Consider the following 11,280-nt stretch of genomic DNA (forward strand, 5'->3'; position numbering starts at 1 on the left):
ACCAACCCCAAAAGCTGACAGTAAACTGTTATAGACAAGGTGACACAACATTCATATTTATTAAGAAAAGAAAACCAGGAAAAATCCCAAGAATATAATGCGTAAACCCAAACAGTTAGTTACATCGTGGAAAGCAAGTGGTTTGTGTTCAATAAAGTGTTTGAAGACATTAAATGAAAAAAGAGCTGTAAATGGAAACACATTTTCAATAGAAGCTGCAAAGGTTCTAACAATAGTAAATGCCCTAAGATTCTGTTCATACACTTTTACTAAATAATTTGAAGGAGGTGTTATCTTAGACATATTTTAGGCACTTGTATACGTCTTCTGTCTTGTCAGTAAAACAGGAGATTCTAATGCTAACAATGTTCTAAATTGTTGAATAAGAGCCTACTGGGATTTTTGTTGTTGTTTTTTGTTTGTTTGTTTGTTTTTTGTTTTCTTGACTGAGTACATTTTAATATCAGAGGAATAACATATGGCTACAGTAGTTCATAAAATAATATTTTAGCAAAAAAAAAAAAAAGTAGATCAGATAAATTACAGTCTGGGACAGCAAGAGGCCACAAGAGAACTGCATATTCTGGACACTAATGCTCTGTGTCTCCCACCATAGGGTTTTCTTAATTACATTAACCAAATGTCTTCTGCAGTGGGTGTAATCTCATGGTTAAATGAACACCCCTGTAGCTGCAGCCCCCTCCCCTTTCTGTTCCTCAGTAAAATATTCATGTTGAAAGCCACTATTTCCATCTACTTCTTCTCTTCAGCATGATAATGCCCACTGTTGTTTAGCCACCCACCCATTGTTTAAAATGAATCCTTTGCAATGCCTTCAAAACACAGGAATTTTAATCTTTAATTTTATTGTTAATAGGAAACAGTTTAAGGTTTTGAGATGTATGCCTAATATTAGTCATTTGTTTAAAACATCACATATTTTATAAAGTTTACATTGATTTATATTTTTGTAAAATGTAATCAGGATTTATCTCAGTGGAAAACACATTTGTATTTCTTCATGTCTGCACGACACTCTGATTCAAATTGATCAGGCAGGACTAATTTAAATATATTAACTATTCATTAATTGAATAAAGAGGCTAGTTAGCCCCAGGGTCCCTTTATAATCATAAACTGGGGTGTACTATTTATGCAAAACACCAAAGTGCCATGTGCTGACTTATTATGCTAATGATGAATGGCAAAATACATGTTTCTCCTACCCACGAAGGAGGATTAGGCATGGCAGCGTCAGCAAGTTGTTTCCAGGGTACGGAGTCTGCTCTTCCACATTACAGCATGCTGCGATGCATTGGAGTAATGTGATTCTTCTAGTCCTCTTGATGTAAATGTGACCCACCACACACTCTTTCTCTGTCTTTCTCATAACATGATGCTGCAAGCACAAGCCCCATCCCTCCAGCACCTTCACACTCTCACACTGACTATTTCTTTTAGCTTGTTTATAAGTGCAGTTGATGAAAAGTTAAAAGGAATTAAAAATGCTTGTACAGTCTACATCCAGATCAGCTGAGCAATGTTTGCCTTGGTTTAATATCCTTTTTGGGAGATGTCATGAACCTAGGGGTTGATGATAAAACAGAGTTAGTGTCTCACCATGACTGAATGAAAGCAATGCATGGATTGAGTAAAATCAAATCAGATTTATTTATATCATGCCAAATCATAACAAAGTTAGATCAAGGCACTTTACATATAAAGCAGGTTTAGACCAAACTCTTTTTAGAGAATTATTTAAAGAGACCCAACAAATCCCTCCATGAGCAGGAACTTGGTGACAGTGGCAAGGAAAAACATCCTTGAAAAGGCTCAGGCAGGTGGCCATCTGCCTTGACCGATTGGGTAGAGAGAGAAAGAGAGAGATAGAAAGAGAGAGAGAGAGAGAGAGAGAGATAAAGATAGAGACATGAGGGGGGTGAGTAGAGTGGAATGGAATTGTGTTGTATTCAACACAATCAAAAATTATGGATGGAGTGTTTGACATAACAAAACTCATCACACAGTGTCCAAGTCCCATGGACTGGCAGACTGAAAATAGCTCTTTCTGGACAGTTGTTGCAAAGACCGTAGTGTCACATATTAAAGCAGATATTAATTACAAACAGCTAATTTAATCTCATTACTTGTTAAATACCTCACTGTCTTCTGGTGTTTTTTCCAGCTGCTTTAAACATGCCTTTGTGGAACCACTTGATCTATCTATCTAAATCTATTCTGGATCCCAGTGATCCAAATAGTTTTAGGCCCATATCAAAGCTTTCATTGCTGTCCAAAGTCTTAGAGAGGGTGGTCTCTGAACAATTCACTTTCTTTTTAGAGAAAAATAACCTTTTTGACCCTTTTCAGCCTGGTTTTCGCAAGTATCTCTCTACGGGAACCGCTCTGCTAAAAAAATTTGTAGTGACATTATGATGTCTGTGGACTCTGAAACACACTGTTCTAATCTAGTTAGATCTCTCCTTGGCATTTGACACTGTCGATCATGATATCTTGTTAGCAATACTGCGCGATTTAGTTGGAATGTCAGGACCTGTTCTTGCATGGTTCACTTCCTATTTGTCAAGTAGGAGTTTTAGTGTTTCAGCTAGCCAGATCATGTCTGACTCTACGGATTTGGTGTGTGGGGTACTTCAGGGTTCTGTTTTGGGCCCAATTTTGTTTCTGCTGTATGTTCTTCCCTTAGGAAAGGTTATCCAGGAGTTTGTTGATGTTTCGTACCATTTATTTGCCAGATATCCAGTTGTACTGCTCTTTTAAGGCCTCTGAGATCCAGAAATTGAACTCCTTAATGAGCTGCCTTGTACAAATAAAACAATGGCTCAGTGCAAACTCTTTGCAGTTAAAACTGAGGTGCTGATGATTGGCCCTGATGATGCCATTCCAGGTATCGACCAGTATTTAGGTGATCTGAGCATTTCATCTAAATCAAGCCTCAGAAATCTTGGCATTATCTTTGACAAAGAAATGTCATTAGAACACCACTCTAAGCAGCTGAGGAGGAACGGATTCTACCAGTTGAGGAATATCTCTGTATTGGAATCCTGTATTTGTGAATATTTGTGCATTTGTGTCTTCTCGTTTAGACTACTGTTACAGTTTATTTTCTTGTCTAAACAAAAAGGAGCTGTCTCATCTGCAGCAGGTCCAAAATTCTGCAGCAAAGATATTATGTACATTTTTCAGCTTTTATTGTATCTTTTACATTTATTGTATCTTATTTATTCTTTTGTAAAGCACCTTGTAACGTTCCCTTGTCTGCAAAAGGTGCTGTAGAAATAAACTTTACTTACTTACTTAATGACAGATAGATATATTTGTGCACAGCATGCACTACATCTGTGATAACCTGTGTCTGAGAAAAACAGGAGAGAGCCAGGGCAGGATTTTTTGTGTGGGTGAACGTGTGTTTGCAAACACAACTACCTAGTTGATAAAGCAAACTACCTACAAGTCAAAACCTTTGCTGAGTTTAAAAAAATTAAGCCACCAGTTAAAAGTCAAACCAAGACAAGTTCTACGTGTGAGAAAAAAACAGCTGAGAAGACTAGACCATCCAAACCAATGAAAGCTGTCCATAAAGGTTTGGACATTCAAAAAGCTTCAGAGTAGAAGATGAGGTCAATAAGAGAGGCAGATAGAGAGAACACTTTCCCCTTTCCCTCTTAAACCACAACAGTAATGGAGCAGACACACTGAATTGCACACAAAAGCCATATATTGGTACAACTATTAAATTTTCAGGCTGTACTCAGCGGGCCTCTAAATTAAAAATGTAATCAGTAGCCAAGCTTTGTGAGGCCACCTACAGAAGGCAGCAGCCAAAATTCAGTATCAAAGACAATCATTCTCTCTGAGACAGTGGCGCGATGAAAGTTTCTACAGAAACTTTAACTGATTTGCATTGTCCTGATTTTGTAACCGAATGAGTCCAAACATGCTGGTGAAACTTCCCAGTCACCATGTGCTCAGATGTTACTGCAGAAATTTCCAGCACTTTGTGTTAAATTACAATCTACAGCAAAGACAAGATTCTACATGGTCGGGTTTTCGAGGGTGCAATGGGAGTTTAAGATATCACAACCTGAAACCTGCAGCACATGCCTGCAAGATACAAACATGTGGCGGGTGCGTGTTGGTACAAGTCACAATATGACCACTACGTAGACACGGTCTCTGTAGGTTGTGGTGCTGTAATAATTTGAGTTTAATTTATTTTATTAAAATTTTCACTTCTACCTAGTCCCATTCTGGGCCGTGCCGGCTCCACACTGAGCCCTCAGTTATTAGTCCACGCGTCAGCCTGCAACGTGGCGCCCGAATACCTATTTTTCTTACCGACGTCCTGCAGACCAATGGGACGGCTCATCTCATCGCAAGCGCTGGACCCCCAAGCTTGAAAGAAATTTTCTGATTGGCTGTACGTAAGGCGGCAGGAAATGCCGGTTTGGTTGCGTCGCCCCTTCCTCGGGAAAAAGGGGGACAGGATGGATTAAGTAAAAAAAAAATCGAATGAGTGAGTGCTGTAAACGCTATTAGTGGACTGTGCTGGACCAGGTGTTCTTTGCAGGTCTAGTGTGTGCTTGCGTGTGCGTGTACATGAGACGGCTACGGAAACGTTGTTGTTTGTAAAGAGAGAGGGAGGTTAGTGTTAGTGGGGGCTGCTACTTTGCAGCCTGCTAACTGTGCACCGGAGTGTTACCCACAGCTAGCAGCTGTGGCCTCCGACAGACTCCCGGCTTCAGCCCGCAGACGGATGGAGCTGCTCGGCCTGCTGTGTGCCGCCCTCCTTTGCGCGACCGTAGCGCAGGGGAAGCCGACGTTGAAGAAAGAGAGAGTCCACCATGAGCCAGAACTGAGCAGACAGGCTCATGAGGACAATAAAAGCTACCAATACGACCATGAAGCCTTTCTGGGCAAAGAGGAGGCCAAGACATTTGATCAGCTCACCCCCGAGGAGAGCAAAGACCGGCTCGGGTAAGAACGGGTGGGAATAACACTGACAGCTGCAGTGTTATTGTCACAGGCTACAACCAGCTCTGATTCATTTGATGTTGTTTTTTTTTTCTATATTTAATTTGTAAAAATCACACACACTCTCTCCTTGTTTTTGCGTGTAAGCGTTCAGACTGAGGACATTAAAATTTGAACAACAGGAGCACAAGTGCCTGAGAAGGATGTGCATGCCAGCAGATCTACAGGGCTGCTGCATGAATCTGGATTCGCACACACTCCTGCAGAGTTAATTGCTTTGCTACCCTGAAATCTTAATTATAGATCGTCATTAAAGAAGCATTTGTAAGTAATGGAGTTTGAGTTAAGTAGTGTGTCAGAATCCTCATACAGACCCTCTGTGCTAAACTTCATGTGCTTCAAAGTAAGAGTGTGTTAGGGTTTTTTTGTCAATGCTTTACAAGTTGGCACCATGTAACACAAGTTGGCTAAATCCCCCCCACTTCCAAGCAGTGATGGAAGTGGGAGGACCCCTAACATTTGAACAACGTGGCAACCCAGGTCTAAAAATACACCACAGCTACTCCACATTTATTGGGACTAAAACTGGTTTGCCTGTTCCTCCCAACAGAGTCTAATTGAAGCCACATCCTTTGTAGTAAAAAATGGCACTGCCAAATATTTTTTTAGTTGTTATTTTCTTCTGCATGCTGGTGCTGATAAACCCAATACACTAGTGTGTCTTGGACAACTCATCGTTGGGTAGAGATGCGAAATAGACTTTACTCCTCGGCTTATTAACTGTCCAGTAACCACAGTGACACATGTTTATATGAATGTCTGTTTATATTTACCATTGGTAATATCCTATGAAAACGTTGCCCTGTCTCTTGTTTTCTCGCAGTAAAATTGTTGACCGGATAGACAGCAACACTGATGGCTTCATCACCACGGCCGAACTCAAGACCTGGATAAAACGGGTACAGAAGCGCTATGTCTATGAAAATGTGGCAAAGGTGTGGACAGATTATGACCTGAACAAAGACAACAAAATTTCTTGGGATGAATACAAACAAGCAACGTACGGATACTACCTTGGTATGCATTCACTTGTTTTATCCCCACTTCATCCCCCCTTTTTTTAAGTACAGTGTCAAGATATGTAACACAGCTATTTACAGGCGTGGCAGTAATCTGATATCGCATCACACTCTTAGCCAATCCAGAAGAGTTTGAGGATGCCACAGACCAGTTCAGCTTCAAGAAGATGCTTCCCCGAGATGAGAGGAGGTTTAAAACTGCTGATCTGGATGGAGACCTGGCAGCAGACAGAGAAGAGTTCACAGGCTTCCTCCATCCTGAAGAGTTTGAACACATGAGAGATATTGTTGTTCTGGTAAGCCCTCATGATAATTAAATATGGTTAGCAAGGGCCAGGAGAGCGAAACTTATGTGCATCTTGTGTTTTCAAGGACTCATTAAGTGCAGTGTCAGACATTTGGATTTGTGCTGAGAAAAAATAAACCCCTCTCAAGTTAAATTTATGTTAAGGTGTTTGGCCGCAAAAAATATAATTTAATTACAGGAGCAGTGTTTCATTTGATAGCACTCTTAAATACACTATGTTTAAATTACTCCCTAATAAAATTTTAACTGGGCTCTGAAATTATTGAGGTTCTGGTATTTTATTTATTTATTTATTTTGGAACAGGTCCAGTGGGAGAAACAGACTGTCCCATTTAAGACTCAGTCTTTAAATATAAATTTAGTTTCATGGAACAGTTGTATGGAAAATGTTTGCAGTGATGCGCTATGCTGCAGTCTTCATAAAAGTTGTACTACCCATTTGACAGGGTTAATTATTAATAACTCATTTTTATGATGTCATCAAATGTTACCAACAGTTCTGCTGGTAGCATCTTGACTAATGGTGGTGAATCTGGCTGGTGCTAATAACAATCCAGTTTCCACAATAGGACATGGTTAGGTTCACTCATTCATCTTCTTATCCATTTCTGGGTCACGTGGGCTGCTGGAGCCAATCCCAGCTTACATTGGGTGAGGGCTGGGCGCATACCATTAACCGAAATATACACGTTTTTGGACACTGGGAAGAAACTGGAATGCCCAGAGAAAACCCATGCAAGCATGGGTAGAACATGCAAACTCCGCACAAAAAGGCCCCAGGCCTGGGAACCAAACCTGTGACCTTCTTATTGTAGGACAACAAGCACTAACTATGCCGCTATACAACCATGAAATAGTTGTATGAAAGAAAATATAAGAAAGAGACTTAATAAAATTACATTTTATCTGGACACGATGTGGGGGGGGGGGGCTATAAAAACAAATTCACCAACTCGTTTAATGCAGTAAAACAATTGATCAGTCAAATGTTACCTGACTGAGTAGAAACTTCAAACCATTGGTCCACTGGCCAAGTATTATAATTTCTCTTCTATACCACTTATATTGAAGAAGATGCAAAAAGCCACACAGTTGTCTTGTTGTATTTAATCCAAGTATGAGCACTGAAAAAGAGTCTGGTATTCTGGACTGATTGTCGAGCTCATGAACATCAGGGTTAAAATTTTACAGGTATAGTGGGTAAAGAAAATGGATAGATGTGTTCTTATTTAGCCACCTATTAGACCACATTGCCATTAATCATTCAGCAGTGCTTAGAGATGGCATCTTACCTGCACAGGGGGATGCTGCAGAAATATTGCCCAGATGTATTGCAATTACTGTACATGTAATTGTGTGGTTGGTTAAATAAAGCTGTGCTCTCACGGCAAACCTTTTAAGTAACCATTAAGTTAAAGTCACACCAAGTCAAATCCAGGATCTGAGAGAGAGATCTCCTTTTTAGTGTGGAATGCTTAGCTCTCATCAGCAGTGAATCCTGTAAATGTCATGTCAGCCTGCCAGCATAGCTTCACTCATCCAGCCTCAGGCATCAGGTATTGTCTTTTATTGCACAAACTGAAAGTCCCACTGTTGTTGGCCCTTGTGTCTCACTTTAATCACAGCATTAACTCATTCTGAATGCAGGAAACCCTGGAAGACATTGACAAGAATGGCGATGGACATGTGGATGAGGATGAGTATATTGGTAAATGATTAATTAAAATAAACTGAAGCAAATTAGTTTTAAATAAGTTGACAAAATGTATTGTAAACCGGTAAATAAAAATGAAATATGGATCATTTCAGTTTCACCAATCCTCTCCATAGGAACATTACCCTCAGGCAAGAGTCATGTCAATTGTTTAATCTAGGAATTATTTTACAGAGGATTCCAAGATTATGTTACAATCACATCTGTAATGCCATGTGGTTCAAACATGGGTTAGCATTAAAATATCAAAAGATTCAAAGGGTTTGGTTACATTCTCTTTATATAGTTTTATAAGGATTTTTGGGGCTTTAAATGTTGAATTTTATGTCCATTTAACCACCCACTTCTGTGCTTAAGTCATGGCCCTTTGTTATTCTAGCTGACATGTTTGCTCATGAGGATGGGGGCCCAGAGCCAGACTGGGTCAAGACTGAGAGGGAGCAGTTCTCTGACTTTAGAGATTTAAACAAAGATGGTAAAATGGACCAGGATGAGATTCGCCACTGGATTATGCCCCAAGACTACGACCATGCCCAGGCTGAGGCCAGACATTTGGTTTATGAGTCAGACCAGGACAAGGTACATCATGGTTGAGCTTTATCAATATCCTCCAGTCATATGATAAATTTTAAGTTCTGTACTTGTCATCTTGACCATTTCTACTTCTTGTTGTTTCTGGCCTGAAATGAAAATTTTACAGTGTTTTCACATTTTTAAATTTGATGATTGATCTTGCTTCATTGTCTCTTCTCAGGATCAGATGTTGACCAAAGATGAGATTCTTGAGAATTGGAACATGTTCGTTGGAAGTCAGGCCACCAACTATGGAGAGGACCTCACCAGGAACCACGATGAGCTCTGAGATGTTGATGTGTTTGTGAAGGTGGGGGGCTGTTGTCTTCTAAGACAAAGTCACAAACTCTTACACCTCCACCTACCCACCACTACCAACGCTCCATACTTTCCCCATAACAACGGGACAGACATTGATGTGTTGAACTTAAATTCAACACTATGGAAGAGAAGAGGAACAAAGTGCAGCCCTACCACTAACACTCAGAGTCCACCTCAGCATTTGGGTCGAGGTTTCTGAAATTCAGGAGCAAAGCCAGACTAAATGGACTTACTTTTTATCAATGGTGCCTTGCAGCCGCGTTGCCGGCATCACTGCCTCAGACAGTCGAGTAGATGGTGTTGCAGAAAACCTGTCAAAACTTTTCACCAATTGTCAGATCCAGGAACAGTTTTTGATAGCAGTTAATGTGAAGCAAGATCTCAGAATGTTTATGCTGATTTTATTTATTTATCGGATTAACTTGGTGAACTTCAGGTCCAAGAGGACTTTTGAGTTCAAATAGAGATTTTGTTTTTTGCTGATAACACATGGAGTTTCTTTGTTTACATTTTTTTCCAGACAAATTATTATTATTGTTCATTTTCATTTAGTTAAATCTTACCCCAACTAACACCATGGCTTTTGCATGTGTTTGGTTTTAGTTCAGCCCGTGAAAGTGATTTTTCCTTGTAGTTTTTACTGTATTTATTAAGGCCAACAATCTGCTATGATCTATTTTTAGTTAGTTTGGCTAATGTAATATTTGAGCTTTACCATTTTACAAGTGTCCAGTTCAACTCGTTTCATTACGTTGAAGGTTTTTCATTACTGGCTTGTTATATGAAGAAAGACAAAGTTTTCTTTGTCATTTCTCTCAAGACTTCTTTCTTCCTGTTACATCCCTCATCCTCTGTATCAAAAGATCCAAATATCCATCAGTCTTCTACCACTATGCCGTTCCTGGGTCATGGGGGTGCTGTAGCCAATCCCAGCTCAAGATCCAAATAGTTAATAAAAAAATATTTTAATTATGCATATTAGGGCTTCACAAAATGGAATCAATTAAGATTGCAATTATGCTTTTCACATATTATTTTCACTTCAAAAATATGAAAATGTGATTTAATATATTTAGGTTGGCTCTTGTACTTAACAATCATACACCTCTGTGTCTGGAAAATATGATTACGTTTCTGTATTGTGACAATGCACAACAACAATGTTGCGACACATTTTACCAAAAACATTTCAGGTTGTGTGTGTGTGTGTGTGTGTGTGTGTGTGTGTGTGTGTGTGTGTGTGTGTGTGTGTGTGTGCGTGTGCGTGTGCGTGTGCGTGTGCGTGCGTGTGCGTGCGTGCGTGTGTGTGTGTGTGTGTGGTTTTGGAAATGCACTGGGCCATATTTAACTTTGATTAATTGTGTCGCCCTAACATTTATTCACCTGACATTTTTGAGCCTCACAAATTCATCTGTCATTTTTAGTAACGTATGTTATATTGTTTATTGGATGTCAATTTTCTTTGTTCTCCCAAACCTCTGTTGCAGTAAAGGTCCACATTGCACAAAGGCACCAACTTTTCCCACATTGTACATCACACATTCTCACAAACTGAAATAAAGAAATAATTCAAATATATTGTGTATTTTATCAAGCTTCCAAGAATCAGGGCAGAACAAGTTTTAATTATATTTTATCTTTCCAATGTTGAACATTCGATCATTATCATCAAAATCTCTACTAGTAAATGATCTCATAGCTGATCACCATATTGATTTATTTTGTATAACTGAAACGTGGCTGCAGCAGGATGAGTATGTTAGCATTAATGAAGCTACACCCCCAACTCATGTTAACTTTCATATCCCTCGTACCACAGGTCGAGGAGGTGGGGTGGCTGCAATATTTCAGTCAAGCCTATTAATCAACCCCAGACCAAAATCTGGCTGCAGGTCTTTTGAAAGCCTCACTCTTAGTCTCTCCCACTCGGACTGGAAAGGTGAAAAACCAGTTCTGTTAGTTACAGTATACCGTCCACCTGGTCCGTACTCAGAATTCCTATCAGAGTTTTCTGAGTTTATATCAGAGTTAGTACTTAGTACAGATAAAATCATTATTCTGGGAGATTTCAATATACATGTTGATGTAGAAAGCGACAGCCTTAGTTCTGGGTTTCTTTCCCTACTAGACTCAATTGGCTTTTCCCAGCACGTGAATGAACCCACTCACTTTTACAATCATATCCTTGATCTTGTTCTAACTTATGGCATTGAAATTGACAAGCTAACAATTCTTCCCCAAAATTCTCTCCTGTCTGACCATTACCTTATTACATTTGAGTTTACTTTAAT

General features: G+C 39.6%; 1 protein-coding gene across 2 annotated transcripts; it reads left to right on the top strand.

The window, feature by feature from the left end:
• The first annotated feature begins 4,507 nt into the window (after nucleotides 1-4,507).
• On the top strand, nucleotides 4,508-10,546 carry rcn1 (reticulocalbin 1, EF-hand calcium binding domain). Of its 2 annotated transcripts, none has more exons than XM_029498024.1 (6): nucleotides 4,508-4,998; nucleotides 5,879-6,072; nucleotides 6,192-6,370; nucleotides 8,029-8,089; nucleotides 8,475-8,674; nucleotides 8,850-10,546. In XM_029498024.1, the coding sequence occupies exons 1-6, from the start codon at nucleotides 4,778-4,780 to the stop codon at nucleotides 8,955-8,957; spliced, it is 963 nt and encodes a 320-aa protein (XP_029353884.1). In that variant the 5' UTR covers nucleotides 4,508-4,777; the 3' UTR covers nucleotides 8,958-10,546. The 2 variants fall into 2 exon arrangements, with proteins under 2 accessions (XP_029353884.1, XP_029353885.1); XM_029498025.1 differs by having other exon boundaries at nucleotides 6,204-6,370.
• The last annotated feature ends 734 nt before the right edge of the window (nucleotides 10,547-11,280 follow it).

This window comes from Echeneis naucrates, chromosome 3 (assembly GCF_900963305.1).
Source record: "Echeneis naucrates chromosome 3, fEcheNa1.1, whole genome shotgun sequence".
Classification (NCBI taxonomy): Eukaryota; Metazoa; Chordata; class Actinopteri; order Carangiformes; family Echeneidae; genus Echeneis; species Echeneis naucrates.

Bases quoted from the DNA above. Each gene is read 5' to 3' on its own strand.
- rcn1 (XM_029498024.1), top strand. From the start codon at position 4,778: ATGGAGCTGCTCGGCCTGCTGTGTGCCGCCCTCCTTTGCGCGACCGTA. The intron at 4,999-5,878 runs GTAAGAACGGGT...GTTTTCTCGCAG, and splicing joins GAGAGCAAAGACCGGCTCGG to TAAAATTGTTGACCGGATAG. The intron at 6,073-6,191 runs GTATGCATTCAC...TCACACTCTTAG, and splicing joins AACGTACGGATACTACCTTG to CCAATCCAGAAGAGTTTGAG.